At 43.2% G+C, this 18,838-nt stretch overlaps 1 protein-coding gene across 9 annotated transcripts in view; it reads left to right on the forward strand.

Moving 5' to 3' along the window:
* ABI1 (abl interactor 1) overlaps positions 1-18,838 on the forward strand; it is a 140,498-nt gene that overhangs the window by 102,474 nt on the left and 19,186 nt on the right. For 5 of the 9 annotated variants that reach the window (XM_015414310.1, XM_015414311.1, XM_015414305.1 and 2 more), the window contains exons 4-7: positions 5,434-5,448; positions 6,079-6,179; positions 14,405-14,545; positions 17,906-18,006. In XM_015414310.1, coding sequence (XP_015269796.1) covers positions 5,434-5,448; positions 6,079-6,179; positions 14,405-14,545; positions 17,906-18,006 — 358 coding nt within the window. The remainder of the gene's footprint in view (positions 1-5,433; positions 5,449-6,078; positions 6,180-14,404; positions 14,546-17,905; positions 18,007-18,838) is intronic. The other 4 variants (XM_015414303.1, XM_015414306.1, XM_015414307.1 and 1 more) reach the window with 1 other exon arrangement.

Genomic DNA, 18,838 nt, shown 5'->3' on the forward strand with positions numbered 1-18,838 from the left:
CTAGCTGTCAGATGCATTCTGGTTTCCAAATAATGCCATGGAAGCATTACCCTCCCCTTGACTTTCTACCAAACCTTTTAAGATAACTTTTAAGAAAAAAGCAAATAGAGTCATAGATATCTGAGCATGAGAGGCGGACCTAAAGGAATCCTTGACTCTGAGCAGTCATGTCTGCAGTGCTTTGTTTTGGAGGACTTGATCAGCTAGAGCTTTGGTTAATTGGCCTGCTGAGAAATTAGTGACAAACAGAGCCCTTCTTTCTGGGGCTACTTCCAGTGTCATGTGTTAAGATTTCAGGTGTCCATTTTGTGAATAACTTGGACCCTGGTTATTCAGGTGAGAATCTGGAAGAGACAGGAAAGCTCTCTGCTGTTCATCTTGTTGTGTCCCAAGACAGTTGTCCAAAACAGAATGCACTTAGCATAGCACATGAATTAAATCCCGTAGTCTCCAAAGGTCTGCTGGGAGGCTTTTGCTAATCATCTAACAATAGTGACAGAAAGGGCCTCCATTATAGTAGATTTCTGTACAGGTGTCTAAATGAAGGCGTCCCTGTCCGCTAGCTGACTGGACATCGGAGTCTTCTTTTTTCCATATAACACCGTGTAGATAAAGCTATGTTGAGCTTTTACAGAGGAGAGAGGATGTCTATTTGTTTATTTTCATTCATAGTCCTCCTTTCTCACAGCGGATGACTGATAGGACTTTCAGTCATAATAAGCTGATGGCAAAATATGATAACATTTGAATTATAACAGTATTTGAATCGAACAGCAAAGTAACATAAAATAAAAAGTAAAATAACATGATGCCAGTGGGGCAGGGATTGAAGAATTGGAGATTGCCTCCCAATCTGATCTGTTGCATCTTAGCTGTACGACTCAATAAGAATGTCCTCCTGAACAATTATTTTTGCATATTTTGTGAAATGACAGAAGTGTGGGGGCCTTCCTAATAGCCTTAGGCAGACAGTTCCACAGTATGGGAGCTGCCACAGAGAATGTGTGTGAATGGGCAGTTGCCAATTTGCCTGTTTGCAGGGTGGCACCTTCAGAAGGCTTTGCTCTGATAATTGAAGCTGTCACAGTGGAACATAATAGGAGAGGCAGTACATGAATCCAGTGTTGTGAGGGGCTTTGTAGATGACAGTTAGAACCATGAATTGAGCTTAGTACCTGATCGGCAACCAATGGAGTGCCTGCAGAGTGGGAATAATATGCAGAATCTAGTTAGTACCTAATAGTAGCCAGGCTGTGGTGTTCATTGTCAACTGGAGTTTCTGAGTTATGTTTAAGGGAAGACCCATGTAGAGTGCATTATAGTAGTCTAGCCTCGAGGAAACCATTGCACGGATCCATGTGGCCAAGTCAGCCAAATCAAGGCAGGGGGCCATCTTCCAAGATGTGAAGTTGGTAGAACACCTTTTTTGCAGCTGCACCAGCTTGCTTCTCCACCAATAAATCTGGACTCAGAATCATCCTTAGGGTCTTAAACAAGTCTGTGAGAGACAATTGGGCCCCATCAGTAGTGGAGAGCTCCATGTTCTTTGAGGCCTTGGCCTTCCCAATCAACATTACTTCCGCCTTGTCAGAATTCAGTTTCAGCTTGTTTACCCTTAGCCATTCAACTACAGCGGTCAGGCATTGGTTCAGAGACTATAGTATCACCAGGCAATTTAGATAAAAGAAATATAGAACTCATATTGTCAGCATATGTATAGTACCCTTTATCGAAACCACAAATGATTTCTCCCAAAGGCGTCACATAGAGATTGAATAGTATGGGAGACAAAACTGAACCCTATGAAATCCTACAAGGCAGGTCCCACATTGTAGAAAACCTGTTCCCTCAGCAACCATTTAAGCTCTGGTGGCAGCAGTAAGAGAAACTACAGAAAGATGGTCCATTGCTGAGTTATGAAATAGTTTATCAAGTTGGCAGTGGTTTCATTCCACGTTCTTTTAAAAAACAGAATGCTTGCCTGAGTTCAATTTTTCAGCATAGTAATGTTTTCTGTCCTCCTTGTGAGAGAAGGTCCTATCTATAAAATAAAAATGATTTCAAACACTACTTTGTTAGCTAGTTGGTATTCGGATATTCTGTCATTGGCCGTTGGCATTAGTGCATATTCACTATCTCATTTGCTAAAGACTGTAGTAAACAGGGACCAAATTCAGTTAGGCAAAATTGGAGGGAACCAGTTACACTTCGCTTAAAAGAGTAACTTGACCAGTGTATGCAACACTTGGAGAACAGCCCTAAAAAGGCCTAGTTAAAAAAACTGGCACATTATACTCAGTGGGTAGGGATGCCAGACCCCCCGGTGGGAACGGGGGTCCCCCTGCTTTCAGGCCCCACCTCTCCTCCACTAGAATTACCCCCCCAACAGGGAGGAACACTGGAAATTAATGTGATGTATCTACGTGACCTAGAAGTGACGTGGGGACTTTATGGGGTGACACTCTGTTTTTTGGGCAAGAATCTATGGTAGAAGAGAGTTCTACCACAGAGCTTTTGCCCTAAAGCAAGAGCGTCCTCCCCATATTCCCGACATGCCTACGTCACTTTTGGGTCATGTAGGCACATCACATTAATTTCCAGCGTTCCTCTTTGCTCCTGGTGGTACTTGCACCCCCCATCCCCCGCCAGCAGCTCGAAGAGGCCTGGCAAGGCTATCAGTGGGACTTACTCCCAGGAAGGTATTTTTAAGAAACAGTATTGTATAGCAGTTGGAGTGTTAGCTAGGATCTGGGAGACCCTGATTAAAATTCCCACTCTACCATGAAGCTAAGTGGAGTGACCTGGGGATGGGTTCTTTCTCAACCTAGAAGAAAATAAAAGGGCTGTACCAGTCACCCGAGATAAAAAATAATGTCAAGGCCGATGGTACAAAATCAGGTACTCTTTTTGAAGAACCTACTGCAAGACGAGCAGATTCCCTGATGAAGCCTGTTGGCGAAACATCTAAGAATTTTTTTGGGGGAATTTTAACTGAGTAATAATATAATTTTACCTAATTTTGCACCATTGGCCTTGGCCTTATTTTTTATCTTTCTCAATCTAACCTGTCTTACAAGGTGGCTGTTCTGAAGATAAAATGGAAGCGGAGCAAATGATATACACCACTTTGAGCTCCTTGAAGGAACCGTGGGATAAAAATTTACTAGATAAATGAATATGTTCCCGTTTTAATGCATTTAAATATCTTTGAAACTTTTTCAAAGGCTTGTTCAAGCAGGCAGTTTTGCAATTGCATTTCATAAAGTCTACCAAATGACAGCTCTATATGTTTGATTTAGCATTAAAGAAAGCCCAAAACAAAATATTCATTTCTCTTCAAATGTACAATGTTCCTGTTCTGCTTTTTTGGTAAGAAATCACTGATGTACACAAAGTTTATTGAAAAGATTTCGGTTCCTTATAAAAGTAACCGTATCTTATTGGGAATCTGGTAGAGTAAATGGTGATCAGTTTTATAGTTCTCCAAGAGGAGGAAAGAATGAACATCAATGATCCTTTCATGATATTTTTTTAAAAAACAAAATGCTTTCCTCATTGTGTCCCACTTGCTGTGTGTGCTGAATTTGTGCTTAATACAGGGGGATTCTCTTGTTTGATTGAACTCATACAATACCAACTTTTTTTTGCCTTGACTCCAGGTCTAATAATTTTGCTAAGCCAAAGTGAGATTTGGAATGTTAAGATGTATACTATTTGGAAGCTAGTCAACTACATATAGAAGTACTGAAGTGAATGTTTCCATTTTTTAAAAATGGGGTTTTCTAGGTCTCCAAGCTGCAGAGAGAGGTTAAGTGGCACAACTTCTTCTTGGGAGCTAGTGTAGAATCTAAGAGAGAGAGATTGGGATTCTTTAGTTCAGCTTCCATCTTGAATTTACTGTACAGCCCTTTTGAAGCCACTGTTCTTTCAATGCCATGTTCCTGATCTAGAGGATGGAAATAATACTGATCCTCCCTTAAGGGGGTTCCTGAGAACTAAAAGTTGAAGTGCATCAGCCTTACAGGGAAAGTATGATGCTGGTGGTCCAAAAGCATCTCAGTGCTAGCAGCTGGTACATTTTCTTATGCAAAGGATTAAAGCCATAATAATACTCTTTGGAAGTCCCTGATGTTCACCAGTCCACCAGTTTCAGTTCTTGCTTTATATACTACAACCCCATGCCACATCCTTCAAAAATGGATTTTTGGGGAGAGGGGCATTGCAGATGGGTTCCAGTGAGAGAGCCCCGTACTACAAAAGGAACTCCATAATCAATAGTCAAGATGCAGATGTATATAAAACTAAGAATTTTTTTTTTAATTATCTCAGGTCACATTCAAAAGTGAAATGTTGCTATGCAGAGCGTGCTTCTATGTAGGAAACAGCATGCCACCTACATGTAGATTAGGGGAAATGTAGTTCCTTCCAAAAAAGTGGATTGTGCTAGTAACAAATGCAGCACCCATCTTTTGGAAGATTCTCTGTCTTTGTCTAAGCAACTGAAATGGAGTTTTTAAAAATCAGATAGTGGAATTTAGAGCTGAATAATAAAGAATTTCTCCAAGACTGTTTATGCAAATGTGTAAAAAGCTATTTGTATCTGTTGATCGTTCCTAGTTTTGGAAGCAGTGGCGATTAGACATATGGAATTGTGGAGGGCATGGTTGTAGAGTGCATGCTTTCTGTATAAAAAGCCCCAGGTCTCATCCCTGGCACTTCCAGGTTTGACAAATCAAAATGGATTTATTTTTTGTAGCAAAAAGGTCTGGGAGGGTTTTCAGACTCATGCTGTAGAAAAGTGCTGCCTGTCAGAATAGGCAGTATGGGGTTGACTCTGTGTTCAGGCAGCTGCCCATGTCACAAAAGTGACAAGGTACGGAACGGGTGCATGCGATCAAATTCCTGCATGCAGCCCTGTGTGGAGAGATGTTAGTGTACACGCAGCTGACAAAAGCCAACAGTCATCTCTGCTGTAATGGCTGCTGGGGAAAAGGACACCCAAAAATAATGCAATGCCGATCAAAGATTTGAGAGGCAAGTTTATTTCTTTGAGATCTCATGTACCCTTCCCTTTCTTAAGCAGGGGTCTCCCCCCAAAACAAACAAACAAACATTTGCAGCCTATATAAATATGCAGGTTAAGCAATGGTTATGATGGTCACCATTGCTGCAGCCATTGCTCTATTTTTTTAAAAAATGCTGAATTAAGGCGAAGATGCCTCCTTCGTGGAAAATAAATTCTTCTTTCTCTGTGGTTGCAAGTGAGGGCTATTTTTTTTGTACCTGGACTGCAAATACCAGTTGCACTGATGAGGAAAGTGGTTGCAAATACTGTATTCTTGTTTAAACCTGCCATATGAATAATATTAATAATAATTAGATTTGCCATTAATTTCTGCTTTTCTTCCTCCTTTTTCTTTTTGCCAACGTAAGTGGCTAAAAGCCAAGGTAAGAGGAGTTATTTCTCACTTGACCCACAATGCCCCATTGACAGTAGAGGCTGTTGAACCGTTACACCTGGAAGCTAGTTCTCTCCTGTACTTCTCTCTGCTCTTTGTTTTTCCGTAGGTTGTGTTTAGATGTACTGAACTTCGGCTCCCACCTGTTAGTTGATATATCACAGATATATTGACAGATGCATTTTTTAAATCCATACATAATGTTAATTTTGCCTAACACACATAGCGCTTGGCTTAGATGCTTTCCCCCCCCTCCCCTTACTGACTTGCATTGTAGACAAAGGTTCTCCAGAAACACTTGCATGCCTTTGCTAATCAGATAGCTGGACTAAATGCATTAGTAAATCTTCGATTCAGAATAAATTCAGTGGATCCGACAGATTCACTGAAATCAGATTTTTTTCACGAGCCATTTTTTACGCTTAGCTTAGTTTCCATTCACCGTGCTTAGACATGGATTTTTCTTTTTGTGTTTTAATCCAGTACGCAGTAAAAAAGAAGCTGTGGTTTAACAGCTGTCTGGGAATTGTCACTGGGAAGAAGCGTATTCAAATACTGCACTTACTATTTGAGTCATTTCAGCACAGAAAAATAAATAAATCATTATTCTGGCTTTCAGCATGGAAACAGTCAGCCTGCAAGAACTGGCACTTTGTCAAGAACAAATCCACCTACACAGAAACCACCAAGTCCTCCTATGTCGGGCCGGGGAACTCTGGGGTAAGAATAAGACAACAGCTTCTGATTTTGCGTTGACAAAGAACATTGTCTTTCATTGCACATGCCAATATTGCCCTAGAAATAGTGTCTGCTTTTTTTTACCCCTAGTGCCTTTCTAAAGTTGTGTTTTAATATAAAAATGTTATTTCAATTAATGCAATTTATTTCAATGGGATCATCTAAGTGCTCTTCAAGTCTGCAGCCTAGATGAGGAATCTGCTTTCTTGCTTTGTGTTCCAGTCAAAGGTGAAAGCCGCAACTGTTCCACAGGCACAAGGATTTCTGCTCTGGAAGATTGATTTTCATGCCTCTCCCCTCCCACAGCAGCCTGGAATGACCATTGAAATTTGGTTCCTAGGGGCCCCCTCTCTGTTGCAGAGGCTCAAAAAAGATGGGGTTGGAAGATACGGTAGCACGTTAGAGCCTTCGGCAAGAAGAATTAGACCTTGATTACAAGCAAGTACATTATGTTGTATTGGTCAGGAGCAGCATTAGGCTAGATGATACTATTCTACTGCTGTCTCTTAGTGCTTAGTTTCTCAAGATGGTGAGTTGGGATCCTCTAGTAAGGAGTTGAAAAAACTCCTTCAGGTGGAGTGGGGTCACAGGTTGCCAGAGCAGTGGTTGTAATTCACTGCTTCAGGAAGGCAAGTGGTGGCTGGGTTTCCATGTCCATTCGCCTGAGCAGGAACTCTGCAAACAACAGCAGGAACACCTGGGAACGGAAGTTAGGCTTAATTGCTCTGGAAGGCACATTCCTATCATCTAGGTTCATTATATTCAAGACCATATTGCTGGCCAAGAGAGGTAAGGTGAAAGAATGATTCTAAACTCTTTAGTATCCATTTGCCAGAATCTATAAATCTTGGCAAGATGCCTCCACTGTAGATGAGACTCTCTGTAGACTCATGTCAAAGATGTGGGTCTCATGGGCTTGAGTTCATGGAGGCTGAGAGAAACTACAGCTGAAGATAAGGGTTTGGATCCAGGCTAAATTTTGCATCAGTGCAACAAAATTTTCCTGCCGCCCCACTCCAGGCTACTGACCTCCAAGACATGCTGAACTTGGGGGTCAGGGGACATGATGAGGTTGGAGCTGCAGAAGGAAAGGGGAATTGGTGGAAATTGCCCATTTTTTTGTTCAGTCGCACAGTCGAGTCCGACTCTTCGCGACCCCATGGATCATCTCCCGCCAGGCCCTCCTGTCTTCCGCCGTCCTCTGAAGTTGGCTCAATTTCATGTTCGTTGCATCAATTACACTGTCTAACCATCTCATCCTTTGCCGTCCCCGTCTTCTTTGACCTTCAATCTAGGTCTTCATAGAACCGGTCCACTTCAGCCTCTTCTGCATCAGTGGTTGGGGCATAGACTTGGATTACTGTGATGTTGAATGGTTTGCCTTGGAATCGGACAGAAATCATTCTGTCATTTTTGAGATTGTATCCCAGTAATGACTTTTGCACTCTCTTGTTGACTATAAAGGCCACACCATTTTTTCTACGAGATTCCTGGCCACAGTAGTAGATATAATGGTCTTCTGAGTTAAATTCGCCCATTCCTGTCCACTTAAGTTCACTGATTCCTAAGATATCGATGTTAAGTCTTGCCATCTCATTTTTGACCACGTCAAGCTTACCTTGATTCATAGATCTTACATTCCAGGTTCCTATGTAGTATTGTTCTTTGCAGCATCGGACTTTCCTTTCACCATCAGACACATCCACAACTGAGCGTCCTTTCGGCTTTGGCCCAGCCGCTTCACTCTTTCTGGGGTTACTTGTACTTGCCCTCTGCTCTTCCTCAATAGCATATTGGACACCTTCCAACCTGAGGGGCTCATCTTCCGGCGTCATATCTTTTAGCCTTTTGGTACTTTCCATGGGGTTTTCTTGGCAAAAGTACTGGAGTGGGTTGCCATTTCCTTCTCCAGGGGGATCACTCTTGGTCTCTGCTGTGGCCTGTCCGTCTTGGGTGGCCCTTCACGGCATAGCCCACAGCTTCATTGAACCGCTCAAGCCCCCTCGCCACGACAAGGCAGTGATCCATGAGGGGGATTGCCCATTTAGTCTGGGTCTATACCAAGTGTTTGATTGCATTCAGATGTTGTGGCAGACTGAATTGGATGGACATAAACACAGCTCGTTGCCATATGCCTGTGCTTTCCTCTTACCCCTCCTTCCAAAAAAGTACACAATTGAATGCTTCTGGGTGTGTGCATTGAATCAGGTTCCTCTTTCCTGTGATTTTCCTGGGCAAACTGAAGATTGCTTTCTGCATGCAAACCAGGACTCTAAACCTTAGTTTAATTCCAGTTTAGAATCCTGGCTTGCAGAAGGAAACAAACTCCAGTTTGCTCAGGTGCTTGTATTTTGGATGCCGTGGCAAACTAGAGTTTGATTCCAGGTTTTTCAAACCTGGTAACTTTCTCTCATTCTCAGTGCCCAAAGGGAGATGAGGAAGGAGCAAGCACAGCAGCAAGCCTGTCACAATAAAACCTCTGTTTCTTGTCACATCTGGATTTGAGATTTAACGTGGACAAATGACTGGTGCTTATGTGCATGGCAGAAAGGCACATAGCTAGAGATGTACAACATTCTGCTAATGGCACTCACCATAAGGTTCTGATCTCGTTGGGAAACATGTAAAGCCAGATTATGACTCTCAAAAGGCTAGGTGGAAGGAAGAGAATCCACAGTGCCTGACATTATGTGTTGACTTGTGAAACATCCAAATGCATTTAATATTTAAGAGACAGCTGTTCAGTGAGAGCTGACTCCTATAGTGATTCCCAATACATGGCTGATTTTGGACTGCAGTGTTAAATAAAGCAAAGGAGAAATGTTGATGTCCAGCTTTGCACAATATGCTTGGTAAATGGTACCTTCTGTGCAAAAGTTTAAACACGTCTCAATAATTTAAGGTGACATAACAGTTTCTTTGAACTAGGAACTGTTAAATGAGAAGCCCACAGACTAGAAAACATTACTGGCTTGATTGCAGGGTGGGGTGAGCTCTAAGGGAGCTGCCAGTCCTGGTGTAGAAAGTAATCACTGGTGTAGAAGGCATTTTATGGAACAGAAGTTGGAAGAAAATATGGGTTGAGTGCATAAATCCTGCAGTGAGCTGAAAGATATAGCAGTTGCTGAGTACTGGAAAAAGGAGTGCAAGACTCATAAATCCAACAGGATGCCAATGAACTGCGTTTAGCTTGGAAAGGTTTGGAAGGACTAATTATTTTACTGCATTCTACTGCTGAAAAGTAGAACTTGTGACACCTCTGGAGGTAGGTGATGATAAAGTTAGCCTTAATTGCATTGGAAGGCAGAGAATGAATAAAAATTGTCTAAAATATGTTCGTTGGGCCAAAGCTTGGCTCACTCTTGCTCATTATGCAAGGGTAGACAAAGCCAACTCATTTCAGGGACCTCTGTAGAAAAACCAGCACCCATCTACATGAGACTGTCACTGACTACTCCAGCTTTAATGGACTGGACAAATGTTCTGTGAAATGTCTAGATTTTTCCTGTGTGGTGGTGTTACCAGCAAGTATTATACTGGTATCATTTAATAAACCATGTTTGGTGTAGAGCCAGTTTGGTGTAGTGGTTAAGTGTGTGGACTCTAATCTGGGAGAACCAGGTTTGATTCCCCACTCCTCCACTTGCACCTGGCTGGATGACCTTGGGCAAGCCATAGTTCTGATAAGAGCTATACTTGAAAAAGAGCAGTTTCTGTCAAGAGCTCTCTAAGCCCCACCTACCTCACTGGGTGTCTGTTGTGGGGAGGGGAAGGGAAAGGAGTTTGTAAGCCGCTCTGAGACACCTTTGGGTAGTGAAGGGTGGGGTATAAATCCTCCACGGAATACCAGGGTTCAGATGCAGAGGCAGGCAGTAGCAAGGCACTTTTCTGAAATGTCCAAGCCCCACTAGAGGTCACCAGAAGTCAACCATGACATCCAGGTGCGCGCACACACACACACACACACATATCCACAAATACGCACTAAAGAAAAAAGAAGAAAAAAGAATGAGACTCAGTAGAGGGTTCAAGAGGTCAAGGTGTCAGGATTGTGAGACCAGAGTATACAAATATTCCAGCTGGGATTGCGGGGATCTTTCTTCTTCTCAACAGAATGACTTTGTCAGCATGGGCTGGACTCATATTATGGTCTACATGGAGTCTGGAATGGGTGTCCTTTCCAACAGCTGAAGCCCAAATTTGGCTTGCAGTCTCTTCTGTCCTGGTCTTGATGTCTTGGAAGGGTGACCCTACATGAGCATGCCAGTTGGGGGGTCAGTCAAGTGATAAAATACATCAGTAGAGGCCACAGAAAGGAGATGCATGTGGAATAGGTCCTACATTTCCCTCTCCAAGATGAATGCAATGACTTGGACATCATATGATATGCTTCATTGTGGAGTGAGTGTTGTAAACATATAGCCTACTGAGTACAGGCTTGGGGCTAGCCTGATGTGATGGGATTATGGTTGAAGAGGAGGAAGGCACATTCAAAACAGAAGTAGTGTTCAGATAGAATTCAGCGGATAGAGTGGTTGGAAGAATTGAGTAAAATCCCCTCAAAGATGTATTGGGTGATCAAAAAAACGAACCATTTGCCTTGGAAGCACAGAAGCTTTTACACAGTGTCCCCAGTCCTCCACGTTTCCTGGTTAAGGGAAAATGCAGTTCAAAAAAATTACAAAGATGATCTGACTCAATGGTAGCAAGAGAGAGAAATTTTACTTACAAAAATTTAAGTCACTACAGCTCCAAGCCCATGTAAGAGAGATAAGAAGAGAGGTCCTATAAAAGGTGAAAACAGAAAGTGAGGAACAGCCAATGACAGCTCAACATCTAACCGATGAGAGGGTGGGGCAACTGCCAAGTGTACCTGAGTGAGAAAATTCTCTTAACTCTTTCTCTCCCAGATAGTCTTGCTTCCAGAGTTACATACCCTACAAGAGGTACATGTGTAGAACTGCACATATGACCCTACAGGTAAGCCACCCACTGTTCCTTGACTGAGGTCTCCTTGGTTAAGGAAGGATGGCTTATCATGAGTTTGATTTGCAAAATGGCTTGAGGAATCAAAGCTTACGATTTCTCAAGAAGATAAAGAACTTACATTTTTCAGGTAGTTGTTGATTTTGGACGTTCTGTATTAAAAAACACAGCCACCTAACATAGGAAACTAGGTACTGAGGAACAGGCTTCCAGTTATTGTAGCCTTCTCTCCACATGCTAACTTTCTAAGTATAGGTCCACATGTTCATTTTCTAAATATAGGCTTTTTGAGTGGTAAGGATCATTCGGTCACCTGAGCCCATCACCACCTGAAGTGGTTCATCAAGGTAGTGCAGCCGTGTTGGTCTGAAGCAATAAAACAACGTTTGAGTCCAGGGGCACCTTTAAGGCCAACAAAGTTTTATTCAAGGTGCGAGCTTTCATGCGCTCGCACACTTTGTCAGACAATGAAATGGAATTACAGATCATACTTGTATGTATAAAAGGTAAAGGTAAAGGTTCCCTTGCTCGAAAGCCAGTCGAATCCGACTCTAGGGTTGCGGTGCTCATCTCCGTTTCAAAGCCGAAGAGCCAGCGCTGTCCGAAGACTTCTCCATGGTCATGTGGCCGGCATGACTAAACCCCAAGGCGCACGGAACGCTGTTACCTTCCCACCGAAGTGGTCCCTATTTATCTACTTGCAATTTCTTGCTTTCGAACTGCTAGGTTGGCAGGAACTTGTATGTATACAGGGTGGCTTATTAAATTAGCATCTTCACTATTTTGCACGCTAATTTAACAAGCTACTCTGTGTGTATACACGCCTGATCTGTAATTCCATTTCACTGTATCTGAGGAAGTGTGCGTGCACACGAAAGCTCACACCTTGAATAAAACTTTGTCGGTCTTAAAGGGGCCACTGGACTCGAACGTTGTTCTGAAGTGGTAAAGTTTAGTATACCTCCATATGATGAGCTGTTTTTCCTAGACATGCTTTGACACTTGGACCAATTCCGCACTGACATTTTTGTCACTCATTTTTCCCTATTGCTTTGGGGGTCCCGTCCCCCCCCCTTTCCACATGTGTTTTGCTCCCTCTGGGACTACTAGAGAGAGCAAAACACTTTTTTTTGGGGGGGGGGGAATACCCTGAAGCAATAGGGACAAACGAGTGACAAAAATGTCAGTGTGGGATTGGTCTTGGGTGTTCCGATGGCATGTTCTGGGATTCTCGCAGCTGTAGTTCGCACCACAGGATTTTGTGTGCTTCTTTTATTTATCTTTCTCTCCTTTCCCCCTTACACACTTATATAGTTCTCTATCTTCTGGCTTTCTTTAACCACAATTTGCTTTGAGGTTGGAATATTGCAGGCAACTGTGGGTTGGATCCCCACAATAGGTCAGTGAGAAGTACTGATGGGAGCAGATGGTTCCCGTGTTTTCCTCCCTCTGTTCAGCCCTAAGAAAATGGATTCCTTGAGTCATAAGAGCTATGCGTTGCCTTTGGAGGCTATCGTGGAGGGGGGGACGGGAGGTGAAGTCACCTTTCCTGCCTCTTTTGACAGTGAATAGAAAAGAGGACAATTTCACCCTTTTCTCCTTTCTTCTGCAATGCTTGAGCTGATGAGTTTAGCAAGTGGTTAAAGACGCTGAACTGCAGGCTGGGGAAGGTCAGTAGTTTGGCAGTTCAAGATCCGGGTGCCGCAAGACAGGGTGAGCTCCTGTCTCTAGTTCCAGCTCCTGCCAACCTAGCAGTTCGAAAGCAAGAAATTGCAAGTAGATAAATAGGGACCACTTCGGTGGGAAGGTAACAGCGTTCCGTGCGCCTTGGTGTTTAGTCATGCCGGCCACATGACCACGGAAACGTCTTCGGACAGCGCTGGCTCTTCGGCTTTGAAACGGAGATGAGCACTGCAACCCTAGAGTCGGATTCGACTGGCTTTCGAGCAAGGGAACCTTTACCTTTACTTATAACCCCAGGAATCAACTTTTCAGGGACTGGGTGAGACTGGTGGCAGGGATAGGAAACGGTCTCAGTCCTTACGCTGAAGGATTTTTTTGGGGGGGGGGTCCAGCCTGATGCTTGGCACTCATCTCCAAACCCTGATGGGAAGTCTGTTGGGAGGTTAGTGGCAACCAGAATTACGCAATCCTTACATCAAGGTAAACTATCATTAGAATAATCTATAAAGAGGTTTGGAAGGAAGAAGTATGCAAACAGTCCCCGATTCCTTCTGAAACCACTGTTTGGAGGATTGTCCAAACTGGACATTTGTGGTAGCTGCAAGAACTCATTTACAGCTGGATGTATTTGAAGCAGCCACTTTATATGAAATCTGAACCCCAAATATCCCAGGATGTAGCGGCATTTGTTACTTAGTTGGCTACTGGATTTCTGTCGACGATATATTTTATGCATGTTGAGCTATGGCCGGCTGTACAGTTCCAGGTCGAGGATGTTAAAATACCCTTATGAATATTTGCATTTCTTGTAACATCATGAATATATTTTGCTGCAGTTCTACAGATTTAAAATGTTCTTGTCATTTATCTTGAAATCTATCATATTTATGTCTGGTCCTCCTTTACCGTTTAGATGTGTAAATTCATGTAGCATATTCAGCACTACAAAGTCATATTTTAAATTTGTGTTTCTTTCTGCATGACTTGTGCAAACCCATAATTTCTGAACACAATTATGGACTTCCCTGACTTTATGAGATGGCTGAAAATGAAGTACTGCCCTACTGGGACATTTTCTTTTACAGAATGAAATTAGGACTTTATGATACTGCTTTTAGTGGCTTAGTAAACAGTTACAATTGCGGTACAGAATTCAACTGGAAAAAACACTGCCGGTCTTGATTTATTGGGTCTTGTGTGTCTGCTTGCTGTTTAAGGTCTTACAAGACATCTTCTGTTGAACTTGTAAAATCTTCTGTGCTTCTGAGAAGCGTTCATTCAGTGTATGACAGGTAGAAGAGGCAACAGAAAGAAAGATGCTGACCTGTATTGTGGCACCTTAAAACTAACCCAACTTGTTGTGTGGAGAGGAGTGTGCTTATTCCAGTGCTGGGATATGATAATTGGGGGCCAATAACTCCTTCTGGCATGCTGTGGTGAAAGAAAACTATAAGATTGCATACACTAAACTGCACCGCTGGTATGTTACTATGGAAAATTAAGTCTTCCCCTCCCCCTTCTTTTGTGCTTTTCACCAGGCGGAACACTCCTTACAAGACGTTGGAGCCAGTTAAGCCGCCAACAGTCCCTAACGATTACATGACCAGTCCTGCAAGACTCGGGAGCCAGCACAGTCCAGGAAGAACAGCATCCTTGAACCAGAGGCCTAGAACACACAGGTAGAATGCATGACTTGTGTGATGGGAAACCAAACACAAAGCCAATTTGACATCAGATGGAAGAATAATGTGGCAACTGTGCATTGGATCGAAAGAATCAATGGCAGAACAGAGTATAGCGCCGTAGTGCAAGAGCTTGTGCAGGAGGTCATGCAGGGCTTTTTGAAACAGGGTAGATAGGAATTCTTAGGTTTCTGAATGTGCAAACATTTCATACTAACTGCTGGAGAACTTCTCACCCAAGTAGAAAGTCAACATCGTCTTTGGATTTTCATCTTTCTCATGCAACTCTCTAGTGTGAGATGCAAAAGTGCTCTTTTGCAAGTGGAGGCTACTGCCTGCATGCAAAAAGGATACCTTTGGATCCACACTGGTAACAATCAGAAATTGTACCTTGACATGCCTGCCTTTTTAAAAACTCTAAAGAGAATCCATTTATTCTACTAGGACTCATAGATCATGTTGCTTTGTTCCATTGATTTTTAGAACTCATTGTTGATTGGTTTCAGGTAACCACTGAGAAAGGGCTTCTTGGAAATAAACTGGGGGGGACCTTAGTTACACACTGTAGGCAGAATACATAAGAAATGTTAAATTAGCTCTGTAATCCAAAGGAACTTTCCCCTCCCTCCAGTCTCCGTGCCACATTTGTCACTGAGGCAATTTGAGGGATGCTGCTCAGAATCAGCCTTTCAATCTCTTTTTTTCTTTTTAACACCCAGTATGAATCTCTTCTGTGACCTTTAAATCTTTTGAGCTGTCTTCAGTACCAATGGAATGTGTGAAGGGAAGATAGGGTGCTTTTTATCACACCACTAAATAGCCCCAATTGGTTCACATCCCCTGGGGTTATGGATGTACGAATATGCCCCTTTTCAGTGTTTGATTTTTGTATGCTGCTGTTGTGATTACGGCCGACTCTTTGGCCAAGTCAGCCAAGCCGCTGCTTAGGGCAACACAATAAGAAGGTCACCAAAGCAGCACGTTGGCGTAACTCTCTCCTGGCCCTCTGCAGCACAGGAGGTCTGGTGTAGCCTCTTGGGTCTTTACTGCTGTTTGGAACCCACCAGCAGTGTTGCAGGCCCTGAAGGAGGTGGAAGGACTTCGCTTGAAATGCAACGTTAGACCTTGAACCAAAGGCCTTGGTCACCATTTCCTTTTTATTCTTATGCCATTTATTGTTCATTGATTGTCACCGTAAGCATGTTCCCCACTAACCCCTTTCAAACAGAAGGCCCTGTATTAATTCTTTACCAACGATGGGAATAGAATGTGCCAGTGGCTGTAGGCTGTTCAAATGCCTGCATAGGTTAAAAAAAAAACACCTCTCAGCACATATAAAACTAGTGTGCCCGTGAAGATAGTTTCAGAGGATAGCCTTGTGGGCCCGCCTGTAGAAGAGCTAGATTTGGCTCCAGTAGCACCCTAGAGACCAACAAGATTTTGGGGGTGTAGGCGTCCAAGAGTCAGAGCTCCCTTCATCCATGAGGGAGATTTGGGCGTAGCATTTCCTTGACAACTAGGGCAACCACTGACTGCTAGGAACTCAATAGACAGGCTCATTTTCTCCCAGCTAGGGTTTGTTCCCAAGCAGCATCAGTCAAACTCTGGAGAGGAATAGATGGTAGCTGCTTATGGCAATAGAACATGTATCCCCCCCCCCCGTACTGAGGTTTATTGTGCTGTGCTTAATGCTTAAAGACGTATGAGGGGCCATTTTAACGAGAAGCACTGTGACTTGTTCAGTGTCATAACGGGAGCTCACGAACTTCAGATGCTGAAAAATGACAATAGTTCTATTTTAAGACAGCCTGCAGTCAGTTAAAATATCTTATTTAAAGCAGCATCATAAAATCAAGTATCCCCGGCGCACCCCCCCCCGCCCAGTCTTTTTATAGAACCATTATTTGAGGCAGCAGAAATGGACTCTTCAGTGGTTTGTGGTACAAAATTCAGCTGCAACCATGGCAACAAGTTCAAGGTTTTTTGGCAAACGAAGCACCCGTTTTAGCAGGAATAAAAAATCTCTGCTCCCGGTTGCAATCTCCACTTCCCCCCATTATGTATTTGTGTTGTTTACTTGATTTCAGTACCTTGGCACTTGACCCTTTGTATCAGTGTTTATGTGCACGTGGAGAAAAATAAATGGAATACATGCTGTATTAGAAATAGCTCTTCTGTTACCTGGAAGCTTATTTAACTCTTCCTGCTTTTCAGTTTGGGGGGGGGGGGAGGTAATTTCCCCCTGCTTCTAACGCACCTGGAAGCTCCTCACAGTACCGTGACGCTGGGGTGAGGGGCTGACACCGTATCTACTTGGGGAGTAGAACTGGAGCCATGTCCAGACTGCCAAATTCTTTCCTACTTAATGTAGTAGCAACCTACTGTATCCTTGCAGTAGATCCCATAGACCACCTTTCCCCATATAGATATTACTGTTTTCTGGGTTGAGGAGGGCATCTGCAAGCAAAGCCGTTTTCTCCATAAGATTAGTTTTAGCTGTCAGGAATAGACTTGTTTTATCCTTAGGCTTGCTAGCATAGTGGATTGGAGAGAGATCATACCTGGTTCTCCCAGCACTCCAGTTGCACTGATGCTTGCTTGCCCCACTGCACTGGGGTTGCCAGGTCCAGGTTAGGAAATGCCTGGAGATTTGGGGGTGGAGCCTGGGGAGGACAGGGACCTCAGAGGGATACACTGCCATAGAGTCCACCCTCCAAAGCACCCATTTTCTCCAGGGGAACTGATCTCTGTCATCTGGAGATGAGCTGTAATTCCGGGGGATCCCCAGGTCCCACCTGGAGGCTGGCATCCCGGCACTGCACTGATGCTTGCCCTAGCAATTGTAATGTGTCACGATGCCCTACTATTTATTATTAAATATATTTTTTCAGATGAAAAGAAACTTCGGTGTTGTTACATGTTCCATCAGGATTACAAATTGCTTATGTTTGGAAACCATGAACATCCAATTTATCACCCGTAATTAGTTTGGAGTGCTTGTAACCATTTTACAATGTTATGTTAGGCTAACCGTTCTTTTAGCTCTTGGATGGTTGCTTGCACTTTTAATTAAATAGTCAGATAAGCTAAAGCTGTGGCTGTGTGAGAGTGTCTAATGACCTAGCTAATTACATCTATATCTGATAGAATTTCATGCATTTTGCTCCACTGATATGATAATAAGCAGGAGGGATCTTTTCTTCTTTTTTGGGGGGGGGGATTGACAACTCATAGCTTGTGGCTTTTTCGTGAAATCCGTTATGTCGCTGTGGATTCTGTTTTAATGCACAGTTGTTAAAGCAAGCGTTCATGCAAAGTGCTCGCTTACTGGTCTGCACTTTATTGTGTTTCATGCAGCGGCAGTAGCGGAGGAAGCGGCAGTCGAGAAAACAGTGGAAGCAGCAGTATTGGCATTCCCATTGCCGTGCCTACACCTTCACCACCAACCATTGGGCAAGGTATGTTGTCAGATCTTAAAATGTATCCGACTCATTTGGATAACTCTGATGGAATTGCTTTGTCCAGGGGTACAGTTATTGGAATTAAAATTTGTGTACATGTGCATATTCAGTTATACTACGTTATCTTATATATGCATCAAGAACTGTTGCGTTCTCTAAATGCATTCACTGTTGCATCCACTAAAATGACTTCGGAATGATTGTGGGTGATAAGCAGCAAATTGTTCCCTTTCATTGTTCATATTCGTTTCTTCAGCTCCTCACCTGATTTCCCTCTGTAGAAATAAATGTACGTTGATTCTTGCAATACGTGTAGGAGGAAACATCTCTGAGTTTTAAGGAAGGACTGAGAATTCATGCTTTAGGACCAAATTACAGAAAAAGAAAACCAAAGGGGAAAGATTTCACCTGAGAATCAAGTACAAATAGTTTGTCTGTACTACCTCTCTCTCTCTTTCTCCCTCCCTCCCTCTCTCTGTCACGCACACACACACACACACACCAGGTTTTGAGAGGACAATACTGTTTTCCTCTTCAATTATTCTTCTAAAGGAGAATGATAATTGGTTGGATCCTAGCATTTTTACGTGTTGGCACCTGGAAGGATCAGGTAGTTAGGAGCCAGTTTGGTGTAGTAGTTAAGTGTGCGGACTCTAATCTGGGAGAACCGGGTTTGATTCCCCACTCCTCCACTTGCACCTGCTGATGTGACCTTGGGTCAATCACAAGCTCTGGCACAGCTGTCCTTGAAAAAGAGCAGTCTGTGTCAGAGTTCTCTCAGCCCCACCCACCTCACAGGGTGTCTGTTCTGGGGAGGGGAAGGGAAAGG

The sequence above is a fragment of the Gekko japonicus genome, unplaced genomic scaffold, assembly GCF_001447785.1.
Source record: "Gekko japonicus isolate JY-2015 unplaced genomic scaffold, Gekko_japonicus_V1.1 scaffold80, whole genome shotgun sequence".
Classification (NCBI taxonomy): domain Eukaryota; kingdom Metazoa; phylum Chordata; class Lepidosauria; order Squamata; family Gekkonidae; genus Gekko; species Gekko japonicus.